General features: G+C 47.1%; 1 protein-coding gene across 6 annotated transcripts in view; it reads right to left on the bottom strand.

The window, feature by feature from the left end:
• LOC141172014 (sulfotransferase 2B1-like) overlaps positions 1–19489 on the bottom strand; it is a 913436-nt gene that overhangs the window by 268436 nt on the left and 625511 nt on the right. For 4 of the 6 annotated variants that reach the window (XM_073655780.1, XM_073655784.1, XM_073655782.1 and 1 more), the window contains 2 exons: positions 14901–14982; positions 14520–14661 (listed from right to left, as the gene is read on the bottom strand). In XM_073655780.1, coding sequence (XP_073511881.1) covers positions 14520–14655 — 136 coding nt within the window. In that variant the 5' untranslated portion in view covers positions 14656–14661; positions 14901–14982. The remainder of the gene's footprint in view (positions 1–14519; positions 14662–14900; positions 14983–19489) is intronic. The other 2 variants (XM_073655785.1, XM_073655781.1) reach the window with 1 other exon arrangement.

The following is a 19489-nucleotide window of genomic DNA, read 5'->3' as shown; positions in this document are numbered from 1 at the left end:
CAAGTTTTAAATAAGTAGCACAGTGAATATGGACAGAGCAGGAGAAATTGCCGTGAACACAGCAGGGGAACAGCTGACGTTACCGAACCCCAATAACACCGCAGCAAGTGTTGACTGTGCAGACAGCACTTCCGAGCGCCAACTGGCGGTGCTGGAGCCCAGGGATAAGAATGAAAACAGAGGAGCCAGAGGAGTAATTGGAGCAACTTTAAAATGTGTAGTACAGTGGATGTGGACAAATCAGGAGAAATTGCCGTCCGCACAGCAGGAGAACAGCTGACGTTACTGAACCCCAATAACACGGCAGCAAGTGTTGACTGTGCAGACGGCACTTCCGAGCGCCAACTGGCGGTGTTGGAGCTCAGGGATTACAGTTCAGGTGGTAGAAACATGAACAGAACAGGAGACCTGGATACTGTTGCCAACCAATTATTTATTCTGGAAGAGGACTGGCAAATTCATGAGAGATCCAGGCCTTGTTCATTTTGAGAAAAGTAAGCCGGTCAACGTTATCGGAGGATAGTCGCATGCGACGGTCTGTTAGTACACCACCTGCGGCACTAAAGACGCGTTCCGATAATACACTAGCAGCAGGGCAAGCTAGCACCTCCAGTGCATACTGACTAAGCTCTGGCCATGTATCCAGCTTACAGACCCAAAACTTGAAGGGAGAAGAGCCGTCTTGGAGTACACTAAGAGGGCAAGACATGTAGTCTGTCACCATCTGACGGAAACGTTGCCTCCTGCTGACTGGAGCTGTCTGTGATGGTGTAGACATTTGTGGCGGCGGGGACACAAAACTTTGCCACATTTCGGCCATACTGGTCTTGCCTTGTGCTGAGGCGCTGCTTCTGCTCCCTCTTTGTGCAGAGCTTCCTCCACTGCCTCGACGCACTGAGCTGCTTTGTAAAGCACTAGCAGCACTGCTCTCGGTTGGAATGGAGAACATGATGGAATGCACCAGTGCGTCTTGGTACTCCCGCATTTTACGCTCCCGGTTCAATGGTGTTATGAGGCTTTGTAAGTTGTCCCGGTAGCGAGGATCTAGGAGGGTGGACACCCAATAATCAGCCGTGTTGAGAATGTGGGCGATGCGGCGGTCGTTTCTGAGGCACTGCAGCATGAAATCAACCATGTGCTGCAGACTGCCAACTGGCCAAGAAACGCTGTCCCCTGCTTGAGGCGTGATCTCTGCCTGCTCTGCATCACCCCACCCTCGCTCTAGATACTGACTACTAGAGCATTGTGTACCTCCCTCCTCTGGACAGATGTCTTCCTCATCCATTGACTCCTCCTCATCCTCCTCACAAAGTGTCCCCTGCCTAGGCCTTTGTGAGGAACCACGTTGCGCAGACTGTAGAGAAGCAGATGGCATTTGTGACTCCTCATCCTCCACCTCTTCCAAAACCTCGTCCCTTAGTGCTTGCAGTGTTTTTTCAAGCAGGCAGATAAGGGGGATAGTCATGCTGACTAGTGCATCATCTGCACTCGCCATCCGCGTGGAATAATCGAAGGCACGCAAAACGTGGCAAATGTCCTTCATAGAGGCCCACTCAGTGGTGGTGAAGTGTGAACGGCGCGCACTGCGACTTGTTTGCGCCTGCTGCAGCTGGTACTCCATTACTGCTGCCTGCTGCTCACACAACCTCTCCAACATATGTAACGTTGAATTCCACCTGGTGGGTAGGTCACATATGATGCGATGTTCCGGAAGACATAATCGGCGCTGCAGAGCTGCAATGCGTGATCTTGCATTGCTGGAACGCCGCAAGTGAGCGCACTCTATGCGGACCTTGTGAAGCAGTGCATCAAGATCCGGATAGTCCCTCAAAAAACTCTGCACGACCAAGTTGAGCACATGTGCCAGACATGGGATGTGAGTGAGGTTGCCTAGGCCCAGAGCTGCCACCAGATTTCGGCCATTGTCACACACTACCATGCCTGGCTGGAGATTCGCTGGCACAAACCACACGTCACTCTGCTGCTTGATGGCATTCCAGAGCTCCTGCGCTGTGTGGCTTCGATTCCCCAAAGAAATTAATTTTAATACGGCCTGTTGACGTTTGGCCACGGCTGTGCTCATATCGGTCATCATAACAGGTAACCGTTCACGGGTCGATGTGGAGGTAGACCGTGACGGCTCCTGCAGCGCTGATTCAGAGGAACTGGAGTATGAGGAGGAGTCAATGTGTACAGACTGGATTCCTGCAATCCTTGGAGTTGGCAGAACACGTACAGCGCCACTCTCAAGATCTGTACCCGGCTCCACAACATTTACCCAATGGGCAGTGAGGGAAAGGTATCGTCCCTGTCCATGCTTACTGGTCCACGCATCAGTGGTCAGGTGGACCTTGCTACTGACGGCGTTTTGTAGCGCATGTTTAATTTTTCCCTCCACATGATGTTGCAGGGCAGGGACGGCTTGCCTGCTGAAATAAAAGCGGCTGGGCACGTTGTATTGTGGGACTGCCAATGCCATAAAGTTACGGAATGTGTCAGTCTCCACCAGCCTGAATGATAGCATTTCAAGGGCCAGTAGTTTAGCAATGCCAGCATTCAGAGCCTGTGCTCGGGGGTGGTTTGCCGAGTATGGGCGCCTTTTCTCCCATGCCTGTGCTAACGATGGCTGTAGACTGGCCTGGGAGTGTGAGGATGACTGGGAAAGTGGTGCTGTGGGTGGAATTACACTGTGTCTCTGTACAACAGTGCCAGAGATTCTTCCATGGCGATCCTGTGAGGAAGCCGAACCAGCTGTGTGTGAGCTGGAGGAAGAGGCTACAACACGAGCTGAAGAGGTGGTAGGTGGCGCTGTAGGTTGGCCTAGGTCTTCAGTGTGTTTGTGTAACTCCACCACGTGCTTGGTCCGCACATGTTTCCACATATTTGTGGTATTGAGGTTGCTGACACTTTTCCCTCTTTTCACCTTCTGATTACACAGCTTGCATTTGACAAAGCAAATGTCATCTGCAACTGTGTCAAAAAAGGACCAGGCACTGCAAGTCTTGGGAGCGCCCGCTTTGGATTTTGGAAGAGCCATGCTCCTAATGGGTGCCGAAGTGGAGGCTACAGGCAACCAAGTCTGCCCCCTCCCTCTCCCTCCTTTTTGGGCCGTTCGGGGAATCTCTTCCTCAGAGCTGCTCCCACCACCTTCCTGTCCCTCACGCCATGATGGGTCAAGGACCTCATCATCTACACCACCCTCTTCAAACAACTGCTTCTCCTGGGTAGTCTCGACAGCACAGTACGCACCAGAAAGTGGCACCTGAGTCTCATCATCAGATGCGTACTGAGGTGTGCTGCTGACCATAGGCACTGGCCCACCCGCCTCTTCAGATTCAGAGAGACAAAACGGTTGCGCATCACTGCATACTACCTCTTCTTCAAATTCTCGAATTCTGCTTGGCTGGCCCCCTCTTTCCAAGCCAAGAGATTCAGAGAACAGAAGTAGAGATGGCTCCTGTCCAGGGCTCTCTGACTGCCTGGGCAATTTGGCAGGTGGTGAAGAGACAGATGGGTGCTCTTCAGTGCTCAGGACCTGAGAGGATCTGGAACTAATTGAAGTCGATGCGTTAGCTGCCATCCATCCGACAACGGCTTCAATTTGGTCCTCGCGCAGCAGTGGGGTACGGCTAGCTCCTACAAAGCTGCGCATAAAGGACTGTTCCCTGGTAAAACTGGGGGATGCTGAGTCACTGGTGCCCGCAGCAGGCACAGAATCCCCACGTCCTCTCCCTGCAGGCACAGAATCCTCACGTCCTCTCCCTGCAGAAACTCCACGCCCACGCCCACGACCACGACCACATGCCTTACTCCCTGCCTTCTTCATCTTGGTAGACTGATAAAGATAGGCAGAAAAGTACTAAGGGCTTAGTGTGCTTATTCCTGAACAGCTGCTAACAGGTATAAGAAACACTAATTTTATAAAGTGTGGACTAGTCTTTAATATGAGCTAATGTGGCCTACACAACTGTAAAGTGGAGTGTTTGGTGAACTTTATTTAGGTTTTTTTTGTCACAAAAAGACACTGGATGTGCCTAAAGATGTAATAACGATAGTATCACAAACTTTTTGTAGCTATTACAATGTAGGAAGGTAACCTACAATGCAATAGATGAGGCTGCAAAAAATAGGCTAATACTAATCTGGCTGGGGCTGCAGGGCCCAATGCTGCAGAAAGGCTCCTCTATCTACTCCTATATAGTGTGTTTGGAATCAATTTAGCTGAATATGGATGGAACCACCACACTAATAGGAGATATCAGGAAAAATTATGAATTGGCAATAAAGGACAATGTATGAGGCAGTGACACACACTGAGTGCACTACAACCAGACGGGGTTGAAGCACACACTACAGGGTGAGCTGCACTCACACACCAGACCTTGCAGACAGCGGTGAACAGTACAGATGCAGAGCACTGTGCACTAGTGCTGCAAGACGGAAAAAAATTCTCTATCTACTCCTATATAGTGTGTTTGGAACCAATTTAGCTGAATACAGATGGAACCACCACACTAATAGGAGATATCAGGAAAAATTATGAATTGGCAATAAAGGACAATGTATGAGGCAGTGACACACACTGAGTGCACTACAACCAGACGGGGTTGAAGCACACACTACAGGGTGAGCTGCACTCACACACCAGACCTTGCAGACAGCGGTGAACAGTACAGATGCAGAGCACTGTGCACTAGTGCTGCAAGACGGAAAAAAATTTCTCTATCTACTCCTATATAGTGTGTTTGGAACCAATTTAGCTGAATACAGATGGAACCACCACACTAATAGGAGATATCAGGAAAAATTATGAATTGGCAAAAAAGGACAATGTATGAGGCAGTGACACACACTGAGTGCACTACAACCAGACTTGGCTGAAGCACACACTACAGGGTGAGCTGCACTCACACACACAGACCTTGCAGATAGCGGTGAACAGCACAGGGAACTGTGCACTAGCACTGCAAGGCACAGTGATTTAGAAAGTAGCTTGGGTAAAGCAGTATAGAGCAAATAGGTAGCTAAAACTGTCCCTCAGAACAACAGCGTCCTATCCCTAACTGAATTCACAGCAGAGTGAGCTCAAAATGGCGGCGGTGGCTTTTATAGTGCATCATGACATCATTTCAGCAGCCAATCACAGCCATGCCATTAGTTAAGATGCCTACATGCCTAACAGGATGTGCCCACACTTCTTAGGATCCTCATTGGCTGAATAAAATGAAAATGTCTCATTGCATTATGGGAACTTCCGATTCCGGTATACGATATTGCAATAGTATCGGAATTAAGTATCGGAATTCCGATACCGCGAATACCGGCCGATACCCGATATTTCAGTATCGGAATGCTCAACACTACTAATCATGTTTATCTGTATCTTGGCTGGAAAATTATTTGGGCTTTGTAGCAGTGTGCAGTACTGATTCTATTAGGCCATCTATACTAAGCTCCACCAGATTTAAAATTACTAATCATGTTTATCTGTATCTTGGCTGGAAAATTATTTGGGCTTTGTAGCAGTGTGCAGTACTGATTCTATTAGGCCATCTATACTAAGCTCCACCAGATTTAAAATTACTAATCATGTTTATCTGTATCTTGGCTGGAAAATAATTTGGGCTTTATAGCAGTGTGCAGTACTGATTCTATTAGGCCATCTATACTAAGCTCCACCAGATTTAAAATTAATAATAATTTTTAGCTGCATCTAGCCCGGAAAATAATTTTGGGGCTCCTAGATTCGCAAGACACATGAGTGCCTTCTTGCTGCAATGCCTGCAACATGACCCTCAGATTGTCAGAATTCGAAGTAATCTTGACTACTGGGTTGCCACATTGTATTCATTCAAATTAGAGAGACAATTTAAATTAAAAAGCTTAGAGCTGCCTCCACCACAGGGGGGCTCGCTCAACCCATCAGCGGACAGGCACCAGTATTGGGAGAGGGGGGCTGGCCATCAGGGTCTACCGCGGCTCTGGCACAAACCCGACGACATGGAGGTGGCACGGGCAGGAACGGACTGGCCGTGTCGGCTTCTCACTTTTTGGATTTTAGAAGGGCATGACATGCCTATATCTGTGTCTCCCCCTCCTTTTACTCCTCCACCTCTTTTCTTTTCGCATGACTATATGTTCTTGTCACTTTTCCATGTGTTAGTTATGTCTTCTGTGCAGTTTGTCAGCTTTTGGACACCTTTGATGGTGTTTTCTATGTGTTTCTATGTGTTTTTGTTTGCCTGCCTGGTTTTAAAGGTGTTCGAAGGTGTTCGACGAACAGTTAAAACGAACAGTTCGGCGAACACAAGGGTGTTTGACGAACCGAGCCGAACTCGAACACTACGGGGGTGTCTTAACACTAGTGATGAGGACTTGATCAGTCTGGGAACAATCCTAGAGTCCTCCTGGCCAGGCGAAGTTGTAGGCCTGCCATTCTGACTGTACTCTTTGGCTATCCCATTTATAGTCGTGTTGTAGCCCACGTCCCTGAGTGTAAAGCGCTGTGCTCACCGGTATGGCTGGCGACTTTGATCTTGTGGATTCCTCGCTCCTTTGTGGCGGTACGGGTCCTTTTGTGTGGCTGAGCCTCCGGGATTCTGTTAGCCAGGACACCTGCAATCCCCTGCCCAGCGGTATCTGCTGCTGGGTATGCAATCCCCACAGCCTAGGGGTCCGGTGTCCGGTCCTCTGTGTATAATGGCCTGGACAAGCTATCTCCAGCTCCAGTCTCTGGCTCCTTGCTCCTTCATGTCCTACTTGACTCCACACTAGACTCAGACTTAAACTGACTAACATAGCCTCCAGATCCAGTTATATAGGGCAGGAACCTCCCCCTTCTGGTCTGGGGCAGGAGGTGTTGCATGTCATGTGTTACTGACCAGGAAACTCAGGTTTTGCTCCCAGACATGGCATTACTACCAGTGTGGCAACCAGACCCTCTGGGGTGCCACACATGAAGGAGTATCAGCAGAGGCTGTTGCAGAATCTTACATGTGCTTTTCCACAAAACACCAGCGGTGCACGTAGTGAATCTCACAGTTCTAACTTGACAACCGTGGGACTGTCGAGTCTTCATCACTCAAACCATAACAGTAGCACAGTATCTGCTGGTCACAGCAATTTTGAGCAATCGTTTCACCACTTTTTTAGACCATCCTTGGCAAGGCCACAGGAGACAAGAAGTCCGACACATAGTCAATGCCTAGAGAGGATGGCATAGGAGTATCTCCAAGAGAACATCGAAGCCATGATTGTGTCACTGGACCCTTGCTCATTTTGGGCTTCCAATATGGAAAAATGGCCGGAGCTCGCCACTCACGCCTTGGAGATCTTGTCATGCCCTGCAGCCAGCGTTCTCTCTGAACGTGTGTTAAGTGCTGCTGGTGGTGTGCTGACAGATAAGCGCACGCGGCTGTCCACTGAGAATGTAGACAGACTCACGTTCATAAAGATGAACAAATCATGGATCCGCAAGGACTTTTCTACCCCTGTGTCATCCTGGGGAGACTAAAAGCTTGAGGATTTGGTAAAATCACCTCAACAACTGTTTTAAGCAACTCTGAGGCAATTGATGCCACTTAAGTGGTGTCTGTGCCACAATTTTTGGAAAAAATGGAGACTCTTTTTGGAGTCCCCTTGCTGTGTTTTACGTGACGTTGGCATCGTCAATTCCAGGCGGGTTGGGTCGCTCCCCCCCCTTTTCACTGTAAGAAACTACATAGAGTATGATTTGGGGTGGGGTAACACAGATGGTTGAGTCTGAAGAGCTGTTTACTCAGAGGTCTGCTCCAAAGTGTCTGCTAGTCAGCGTAGTAGCCCAGCTCTGAAGAAAGCTAAGCAAGCTACTCCACCTGTGTATCTAATAAGAATTTTTAACTGCATCTAGCCTAGGCAATACTTTGGGCGTAGTAGCCCAGCTGTGAAGCAAGCTGCACCAGCTGTGTATCTAATAAGAATTTTTAACTGCATTTATCCCAGGCAATACTTTGGGCGTAGTAGCCCAGCTGCAAAGCAAGCTGCACCGCCTGTGTATCTTATAAGAATTTTTAACTGCATCTAGCCAAAGCAGACTGTGGGGACCCCCAACCAAACCCAGACGCTCAGCCCCCCTACTGCCCCCCTTTCCTTGACAATACAATAATGTAACTCTTACAACTGGATGGGTAAAGATCGGTCACAGCTTTAATAACTCTTTATACTCATTCCATTAGAAAGGCATTTTATTTATAAAATAATTCAGCTTGTTGAAGCATGCCCTGTGTCTCCACACCGGCAAGTTGGCAAACAAGTGTAACTCTCCAACATGTCCTTTCTATTTCCAGGCCACGAGGATCCTGCGTACTCATATGCAGGACTCTGACCCCCATCCATCACTCTTAATGCTTGTTCCACTACGTCCTGGAGTCCTGACAGGAATATGTCCAGTCCAATATCCATTAAGTGAACACCGTCGGGCCGTATGAGGCCTGCTTCATCTCTTTCCAGTTGTCGGTGTTGTATCACTACACTGCCTCTGTCTCTTCTAAATTTTGCCATCCGAATATTTACTACCTGCCTTGTCCGTTCGATGGCCGTGATGTCTCCCGCACCTTGCCATAACGCTATCGGCAAAATCTCTGACAATACTATAGTTAGTTTTGTGAAAATTTCTCTGAAGCACTCAGTGTCTAGTTTCATTGTTGCCATTAGTTACGCTCTCTTATGATGACCTAGGTCATTTCCCCCGGCCTGTATAACTAAGATGACCGGACCTCTTGCCTCTCTCCCTACCTTGATTACCTCCATTAGTACCTCATCAAGAGAATGCCAAGAGTGTGCAAAGCAGTCATCAAAGCAAAAGTGGCTACTTTGAAGAACCTAGAATATAAGACATATTTTCAGTTGTTTCACACTTTTTTGTTAAGTATATAATTCCACATATGTTAATTCCTAGTTTTGATGCCTTCAGTGTGAATGTACAATTTTCATAGTCATGAAAATACAGAAAAATCTTTAAATGAGAAGGTGTGTCCAAACTTTTGGTCTGTACTGTATGTGTTATGAAACTCTAATTTACTCCCGCCTGGGCGGACTTTCGCCCTTTTTTATGCCCAATATATATACGATTGGCCTATCACCCACACTGTTGGCTTAGCGTCACCTGTAAAAGAAACAAACCACGTTAGGATAACAAGTCCGGTCTTATGTATCTCGCCAAACACGTGGATCGCCATCTCCCTATCCTCTTAACTTCCATTTCTGACAGTCCTGCTCTTGCTGTTTCCGTGGCCGCGCCTATGCAGAATGAGTATGTCCCGTAATCTTTGGGGTGGTTCCTTGCCAATGTTAGGCATTTATTAAATATAGCTTGGAACTGGTATCTTGATAATGGCGTTCCATTAATGTGTGATAGGAAGAAATTACTTTGTGATCTGATGGTTATATATGTTTTTACTTTTGTTACCTGTCTCAGTGTACCGTTTGTGGGTTGTAGAAGTACCCAAGTGCCCCTGCCCGCTGGAACCGTTTTCGATTTGCGTATGCTTAGAAGTATTGCATTATTGGCTATGACTACGTCCTGGTGTAATAAGCCTCCACTGGTGGTAATTTTGGATTGAGGGACTAATTCGCTTATGCATACCGCCCCGAAGAAGGCGATCGCAAATGTAGTAGACAGTAGTGTTGCTTCAAATTGTGAGTGTCATGTTAATGGTGTTAGGGATATGATGTGAGAAATCAGTTTTAGTGACACAGGACGGGACGTCTACACTCCTGACTTGGCTGACCCCTTTTCCACCCTTTTATGGATTGTCTGATGATGAATCTTTGTCACATCTCCCCAATTCAGTAGTTGGAAGTGAAATGCTACTCCGGTCAGACACTGCTGCGCTGACGCCCCTGATATGCCCCTCATCATTAGCTAGTGGAGAAATTCTATGGTGACTTGTAATCTGGCTTGTTCACATTGATCAACCAGTCTGCCTGCTACTAATCGTGTCCACTCTTCCCATGCCTTACCATATGCTTGCCACGTCGACGGGGTAACTGACGCTCTGATTAATGGCATCAACTATTCGCCACTAGATCCCATAGGGAGGGTGGGCAACTGTTGCCCCGTGGGTGGGCGTTGGGGAGGAGCTCTGTTAAAATCTGCCAATTGAATTATGATAAAGCGTTAGCAGCAGTGTTAGACCCCTCAGCATCGTGGCTAGCGCGGAGCTATACATTGTGTTTTAGGCACAGGAATGCTAGCCGGCATAGTAGGCCTAGCACTGGGAGAGACGATGATGCCATCTTATTAATGCAGTGCGCTAGGCTGGTGTTTTTTGTTATGAAGCGTATAATTTTGTTAGCCAGGCGCGCACCCCATTTTTCTATTGCTACCACTATTGGGAAGAGTTCCAGGAGTGTCTGTTTTTTTGTCAGCACTTTTTCTGCCCAATACGGAGGCCATAAGCTTGTGCACCATTGGTTATTTAGTATCGCTGCATATCCGCCTGATTGTGCCGCCCCGGTGAATAAATTTAGTTCAATGTTGGACTGTTCTGCTGACATAAATAACATGTGACCGTTGAATGATTATAAGAAGGTTTTCCACACCTCTAAGTCCGCCCGTAGCTGCCTGCTGATTCTGATTATATGACTCGGTTTTGATGCCCCTTTTGTTGCGGGCGATAAATGACGAGAAAAAACCCTTCCGACTGGCATCACCCGGCTCGCAAAAATGAGGAGACCTAGCAATACTTCCATCTGCTGCAGTGTTACTTTCCATACTGCGCAAAAACCCTCAATCAGGTTTAATGTTTTGGTATTTTTTCCCATGGGAGGTGGAACAACCTTGCTGTGGTGTCGATTTCGATGCCTAAGAACGATAGTTTTGTTGTGGGGCCTATGGTTTTTGTTCGGCACAATGGGACTCCAAACCAACGGGAGATGTTTGTGTTTTCGTTGAGTAAGGGGCAGCGAAAGGAGATGACCAATCGCCACGGCCCACGGAGGGGCCACCACAGTCAGTGACTCCTTCCTTATTTAGTATAGAGTCTATCAATACTTTGGGCGTAGTAGCCCAGCTGTGATGCAAACTACACCGCCTGTGTATCTAATAAGAATTTTTAACTGCCTCTAGCCCAGGCAATACTTTGGGCGTAGTAGCCCAGCTGTGAAGCATACTGCACTGCCTGTTTATCTAATAACAATTTTTTACTGCATCTAACCCAGCCTATCATTTTCTAGTATTGCTTGTAGCAGTGTCGCATGGGCTCTAAACCTTGCATAGCCTGGGCATATTTTGAGATCGCTAAAGATGACCCAACTCCTGCTATCTGTAACATTTGTCACCAAAAGCTAAGTAGAGGCCAAATAAACAATAGTTTGAGTACTTTATGCTTGAACAGTCACATGGATATGAAGCATAAGTTGCAGGGCGAAGCTCAGCTACAATGTGACCTTGCGGGCCGGGCCAACCACCATCTGCCCCACCTGTGTCATCCTGGGGAGACTAAAAGCTTGATGATTTTGGAAAATCACCTCAACAACCATTTTAAGCAACTCTGGGACAATTGATGCCACTTAAGTGGTGTCTGTGCCACAATTTTTGGAAAAAATGGAGACTCTTTTGGAGTCCCCTTGCTGTGTTTTACATGATGTTGGCATTGTCATTTCCAGGTGGGTTGGGTCTCCCCCCCCCCCTTTTCACCATAAGAAACTCTATTCACTATGGCTTGGGGTAACACAGATGGTTGAGTCTGAAGAGCGGTTTACTCATACTATAGCCTGGGAATCAGAGCTCCAAAGCTTCAGTGTCTGCTAGTCAGCGGAGTAGCCACCGCCTGCATATCTAATTACAAATTTTTAACTGCATCTAGCCCAGGCAATTCTTTGGGCCTAGTAGCAGTGTCTGCTAGTCAGCGGAGTATCCCAGCTGTTAAGCAAGCTATACCACCTGTGGTTTGGAGACTTAATTTTTTCAAAGGAAATGCTTCGGGCCCCCGGGACACTCAGTGAAGAGCATCGGGGAGGCGCCCCAAGGCAAAGGGGCTGGAACTGGCGGTAGCACGCCTTGCGGTGGACCGCCAAGCTCGATCCTTATAAAAGCTTTTTAACTGCAGCAGCTTTAGTGGACGCTACTGGAGCTGAAATTACTGCGGCTGCTGGCACCAGAATTGCCCTCCAATAGATCCTTGTAAAAGGATTTAAAGTGTACTCATTCAAATTACAGAGCCAATTTAAATTACAGAGCTTAGAGCTGCCTCCACCGCGGGGGGGCTTGACCCACCAGCGGACAGGCACCAGTATTGGGATCAGGGGGGCTGGCCGTCAGGGTCCACTGCGGCTCTGGCACAAACCCGGTGACACAGAGGTCGCACGGGCAGGAACGGACTGGCCATGTCGGCTTTGCACTCCAGCGTAGTCCCTCTGCCCCCTCGCACCCGTAACCTCAAAGGGATGCGCAAGCGGCTTTTCTTCCCAGGGCTGTTCCCCACCCAGCAGGAACGTGGGGGAGCTCAGGTCGGCCTTCCACTGTTCTCCCTTATGTTCCTCACCTTCTTTCCTTCTTCCATTCTCCATCTAACCCCTCGGCTCTGTGGTGTCCGCTCTCCCTCCAGCTCTCTCCTTCTCACAGGTGGACTACCGCGTGTATTCACACTGTGGCGAATCTTTTGCGCCCAGGCATAAGAAGTTGTCGAGGTAATGGATAATATGTGACCCCTTAGAAACATCCATTACAACCCATTCGAGGAAGCAACTAAACGCCTCAAATAGTGAGCAGGATCTGGACCACCCCATTGGCAAACAGCGATCTATATAGTATGCTCCTTCCCAGAAGCAGCCCAATAGGTGGACACTATTAGGAGGCACAGGTAGTAAGTAACCGGAACGCCGCATCAATGTCTGTTTTGGCCATTAGGGTGACCCTTCCCAACTTCTTGATCCGCCTGATTGCCTTGTCAAAGGATGTACAGTATATACTACTGTACTTGGTTCTGCGACGATGTTGTCATTTACTGACCTGCCCCTTGGATATGACAAATGGTGGATTAGTCCGAATGTATTGGGTTCCGTTTTTGGCACAACTCACAATGGGGATACCACTACGTCTTGTAAGGAAAGTGTTCTGAATGGAACCGCCATTCTACCTAAAGATATTTCTTTTTTTAATTTTCTTGTCATGACGTCTGGGTGTTGGTAGGCTGATTTTAGATTTTTACTCCAGCCTTTCTTGATTTTAGAAGGGCATGACATGCCTATATCTGTGTCTCCCTCTCCTTTTACTCCTCCACCCCTTTTCTTTTCGCATGACTATATGTACTTGTTACTTTTCCATGTGTTATTTGTGTCTTCTGAGCAGTTTGTCAGCTTTTGGACACCTTTGAAGGTGTTTTCTATGTGTTTTTGTTTGCCTGCCATTGGTTTTAACGGTGTTCGACGAACAGTTCGGTGAACACACCGGTGTTCGACGAACCGAACCGAACCCGAACACTACAGGGGAGGCTCAACTCTACTAAGATTCCCCTTATGGAGAGTGCCAAGTTAGTGTAGGCAGATTTATAGGTCATGCAATTTTCCTTGGAGATTTATATATGCAAATGGCCTCACCAGAAAGGAAGAAAACTAGAACTTTGAGTTCCTGATGTCTTTCGCTCTGAAGAGGCTATTTGCATTCGCTGTTATTACACTCACACTAAAACAGGTTTTAATCAGGTGCAAAACATGAATGCTACCCATTAAAAATAGTTATAAAATTGGGGTCTGACACATTTATTAATTGATAGATTTGATGTTTTCATGTTTTTATCAACACTAATTGTCTTTGTCATTGACCCGATAATTTTGCCAACTTTTTGCCCTTGTTTTTTTTAATTGAGCTAATTTTACCCACATAGCAGCACTGTTTTTCTCACTTTGCTGTCTCATCTTCATAATCTCTCCCATTGTCCAAGTTAGGCTGCAAGATTCCACAAGTCAATGATTTAAAACAGGCTTGGACTGGCCCACAGAGGAACAGAAAAATTCTCGGGTAGGCCCCTGTGGAGTAGTGCTGATGAGCAGTTTGATTGCACTTGATTAACTATTTGCAGAAAAATCTTCTAATCATTCAGTAAACAAGCTAGCCAAATTAATATCACATAGAAGCAAAAGTAAATTTTCCTACTAGGGTCAGGTCATTTTTGCAAGTAGCTGAACAATGGGCCCCAAGAATCAATGTTATTGGTGGGCCCCAAGAGTCAATGTTATTGGTGGGCCACAAGAGCCAATCTTATTGGTGGGCCCCAAGAGTCAATCTTATTGGTGGGCCTTTTTCAGCCCAGTCTGACACTTATTTTACATATTTGTGGAACCGCTGTCAAAGGCAGAAACAAACCATTGGCTTGTAACTAAAATACAATACCTTACTTAGTGCATAAAATATAGTAAAAGGAAAAAATAAAATAGAAAACATAAGAGAAAGTGTGAAAAAAACACTGACAATACAGAAGAACCATGTTATCCAAAATGAAATGATTTGTATATAAACTTTGAGGTTAATAATCTTTTACCTGATTTTGGATACGTTATATTATAGATGTCATCATCTCTAACTTGAAATTCATTTTCTGCAAACTCCAGATCTTCCAAAGTAGTATCTACTTTAGGGAAAAGGACTCCCTTGTATTCAATGTAAGGATCCGACATGTCTTACTTTAAAAGAAATAAACAATTAGAGTGTTTACATCACAATAAGGTAATATACAAACTCAGAGATACTTATGAGTGGAATATTGAAAAGAGACACAAAGTTCACAGATTAAGTTCCTTTAACTCTTTAATCTTTAGAATAGAGACTGTCACTTATCGTACCCCAACTTAGATGCTATCGTCAGTTACTGGGTGTAACATACAAATATGATCATCTTTTTACTGATGCACAATTCACTTACTGAGCACAAGAGGCAGGACTCCTAAAGTGGCTTCATTGTCAGGCACCATGAAGATATCAGCTGTCGGCACTTGTGTGTTTTACTGCCATAAACAATATGGAAGGTTAATTTTCAGTCATTGCTTATAAGTTTTCAGTTGCAGGCATTGTGACTGCAGAATGTATAAAGGCATCTGTTCTTGAGGCACTTTGGAAATATCTATAACAAGCAGTAATGGAGGAATCTCAGGCAGTGTTGGGGCTGAGAGGGAATAAATAGCGTGATGCGCATTGCAGCAGAGTGCTGAATCTATCCAATCTATCTGAGCCATAGATTACAACTAGCGATGAGCGAGCATACTCGCAAGTACTCGGTACTCGCCCGAGCATCTCAGTACTCGAGATGCTCAGAGCTCGCCGAGTACTTGCGAGATGCTTGGGCGGATGCTGGGGTCCCCTTCCTGCATGTTTGGTGCTTTTTACAGAGCCAATGAACATGCAGGGATTGTTTGCCACTCACTGTAATGCCGTAGCCATGTTGGTTGTGGCATTACAGTAATTGGCTGGCCACACAGCGTCATCAGATCTATATCAGACCTGGCGCCGCTGTGCTAGTAAGTCTACTCCGCAATCAGACAGTGTAGGGAGAGGTGCTGCTGAGCTAGGGAGAGATTTGCTTGTTTATTAGGTAGTGTAGGGAGAAAAACCGTACATTACACATATCCATCTTAACAAACAGTCCTTATGAGGACTAATCCATCTGCCGAGATATCAGGCAGGCAGTGTATATAGGCAGGCAGGCAGTGTATATAGCAGACTGCACTGCATATAGCAAAAGAGGCTCCATTCCAGTTCTGTCTGCTGCTGTTGCTGCTGTTAGACATTTCTAGACATATGCCCAGGTCTCATGGGCCAGGAATAATTTTTTTTTATCTTAATCCTCATTATTTGCTTAAAAAGCAATCCAGAAAACACCATTTGTCTGCGCAATTTGCTTGTTGGCAGTGCAGAATACAGCCAGGTCCTTTCCATATGACAGTGCTAAAAATGCAGCTATTTAAAACTGTGGTTTGTCCGTCACATGGATCACATATACATTGTCAGAAAATACTGCCATTTCTGGCCTCCATTAAATAAAATTTTCAGTGTGTCAGTGAGGTTTTTGGCACCGGTTTGCTGTTCAAAATAGTTACCTACAGGCCAGATATTTAAAACTGTGTTTTCTCCGTCACATGGATCACATATAACTTTGCTCCAAATTCAGCCATTTGTAGTGAACGTGGAAGATATTGTTCTCCATTTAAAATGGGCAAGGTGCGTGGCAAGGAACGGGGAACTGGACGTGATGGTGATGGTGAATGCAGAGGCAGAGGCTGTGGGCAAGCTGAAATTGTGCCACAGCAAACACTCTCATTTTCTTGCCTGACCTTTCCGTCAAAATTCCTATGGGACCGCAGCACACCACTATTGAACCCAGAGCAGTATCAAAAGGTTGTTGGTTGGATAGCGGATAATGTTTCCAGTCACTTTGCCACCAACACCACCATCCTGTCTTCCACACGGTCATGTCTCAGTAGCCGTGAGTCTGGACTGCATATTCCTCACCCTGATCCTCCTTCCTTCCACCATGCTGAGTGCCTGGAAACAACTGATCCCACACTGGGACACTCCGAAGAGCTGTTCACTTTTCCATTTATAGATTCGGGCCTCTCGCCCGGTCCATTTGAAGCGGGGCAAGAGGAAATCACATGTAGCGATGCCCAAATATTTGAGCAGCCATGGTCACAAGAACGCGACGGTGGGAAATTGTCATAAGATGTGTCCGATGATGAGACACAATTGCCAGAAAGTCAGGAGGAGGACCAGGGTGCAGAAGTGGAAGACGAGGTGGTGGATGATATAGTAACTGACCCAACCTGGCACGAGGACATGCAGAGCGAGGAGAGCAGCACACAGGAGGAGGGAGGCAGAGCACCCCAACAGGCAGGAAGAAGCAGTGTCGTGGCTGCAGCCTGAAGGCAGGCAACCATTCCCCGTTACACTAACATGAAGGAAGTTGCCAGTACAACTGTTAGGTCTTCCCGAGACTAGCTGTTTTTTAAAGACTCTGCTGATAACCCCAAAAAGGCCGTTTGCACCACCTGCCAGGCCAGCATCAGCAGGGGTGTCAAAACTACCAGCCTGACCACCACCATCATGATCAGGCACATGGCAGCAAAGCACAAAGCACTTGACTTTGTGGGGCAAACCCCTGGGTGCAGGAACAGTGTCTGTGGGTGGCACAACTGTTTCTTCCACTGTTGTGCATGCAAGCCAATCCCCTGTCCATGGTGCATGCGAAGATGCCTCCTGCCCTGCACCTGTCATTGCACACTCCCAAGTAACAGCATCAGAAAGCATTTCCACGTCCTTGTCCCAGCGCAACATTCAGTTGTCCATACCCAAGTCCTTGGAACTCAAGCGCAAATGCGTATTTAATGCCCCACAGGCCACATTACTAAATTCCCACATTTCACGACTGCTTGTGCTCGAAATGTTGCCTTTTAGGCTAGTGGAGATGAAAGGATTCTGCAACCTGATGGTGGCGGTACTAGGTTCCCAGCCGCCACTATTTCTCCCAGTGTACACAAGCACATGTCCCAAAACATTAGTCGTGCCCTCAACAACACAGTTACAGGGAAAGTACACCTAACCACGGATGCGTGGACAAGTGATTGTGGGCAAGGATGGTATATCTCGCTGACGGCACACTGGGTTAACATAGTGGAAGCCAGGACCCAGTTGGACCTTGGGACGGAACATGTTCTCCCAATGCCAAGGATTGCGGGCCCTAGGTCATTCAGGGTTGACCCAACAGTCTAGAGCTTCTGTACCTCATCCTCCTCAGCCTCCTCCTCCTCTTCAGCCTCCATCTCCGAAATGACCACATCAGTCACAAGTTGGAAGCACTGCAGAACTCCCTCAGCCAAGCGGCAACAGGCTGGGCTGAAGCAAATATGCTTAGGTGACAAACCGCACAATGCTGAAGAGTTGTGAACAGCTCTGAAAGAGCAGGCAGATCTGTGGCTCACACCACTGAACCTACAGCCAGGTATGGTCATGTGTGACAATGGCCAGAACCTGGTGGCGGCTATGAGGCGGGGCAGGCTCACACATGTACCATGCCTGGCCCATGTGCTTAACCTCGTGGTTCAGCAGTTTCTCAAATCCTACCTGGATCTGCAGGATCTGCTTGTTAAAGTACGCCGCCTTTGTGCCCATTTTAGAAAGTCACCTACAGCTTCCGCCGCCCTTGCGGTGTTTCAGCAGTTTTTGCAGCTTCCGGCTCACAGACTGGTGTGTGATGTCCCCACGTGTTGGAACCCTACACTGCAGATGTTGGGAAGGATTTGTGAACAGAAGAGGGCAGTTGTTTAGTACAAGCATTAACGAGACGATCGTTATTCAGTTCAGACTCCACACATAAGACCTCAGGAGTGGACATGGATGTCAGACATATGTATCATAGGACTCCATCAAGATGGTGAGCGGCGATGACGCCATAATTAGCATCACCATCCTGCTTCTCTGTCTTCTGAAATGCTCTCTGCTCACAATCAAAGAGGATGCATGCAGGTGGGGCACGATGAGATGGAGCAAGGAACCATACCGGGTGATTACACACAGCCCAGCCTCATCTCCTCCCAACGTGGATTGGGTGACAATGAGGATGAGGTGGGGAAGAACAGGAGCTAGTTTCATGCGCTGTAGACTGTACTACCTGAATAACTGTCATTCCATCTGTTCAGCGTGGATGGCCTGAGGACAGGGAGGAGAAGGAGGAGGAGTAGAGCATAGTCAGTCGTCCTCTTGGTGAGGACACGGAAGTCTTGCCTGTTAGTATTCTGGCACGCATGGCTGAGTTTATGTTACGCTGCCTTTTCCATGACCCTCTCATTCTCCAAATTTTGGGTGACAATCATTACTGGTTGGTGACATTTCTAGACCCACGCTATAAGGAGAACTTTCTATCTCTTATTCCTGAGGTGGACAGGTCTACAAAATGGGTCAGTACCAGAAGGCATTTGTTGCGGAACTATTAAAAAAATTCCCATCTGAAAATGCTGGTGGCAGAGGTCATAGTTTGTTGGACAATCAAGGAGTACAGGCGAGAGAGACACAACTCAAATCCAGCAGAGGCAGGGGAACACTGTCGAAGTTCTGGGAGAATTTTCATAGCCCCTCCCATTGCACAGACCCTGAGGCACGGGGTACTCATAAGGAGTCCAAAGTTTGGAAGATGCTGAGGGAGTACCTTGCCGACCGTATCAATGTCCTACGTGATTCCTCTGTGCCTTATAATTATTCGGTATCCAAGCTGGATACGTGGAATTAACTGGCTATCTACGCATTGGAGGTCCTGGACTGCCCTCCCGTTAGTGTTTTATCAGAGCTCGTTTTTAGTGTCACTGATGGAATAATAACTGATAAGCACATCCGCCTGTCAACTGAAAATGCTGACAGACTGACTCTCATAAAAATGAACAAGGGCTAGATTGGGCCAGACTTCTCAACACCACCAAATGATAGCAGCGTAACATAAATTGAAATACAGTGTCTTTTTTTGGGAGG

Source organism: Phyllobates terribilis, unplaced genomic scaffold (assembly GCF_046119375.1).
Source record: "Phyllobates terribilis strain yellow unplaced genomic scaffold, ASM4611937v1 Scaffold_12__6_contigs__length_324123572, whole genome shotgun sequence".
NCBI lineage: Eukaryota > Metazoa > Chordata > Amphibia > Anura > Dendrobatidae > Phyllobates > Phyllobates terribilis.
This window is presented reverse-complemented; position numbering and strand designations above follow the sequence as displayed.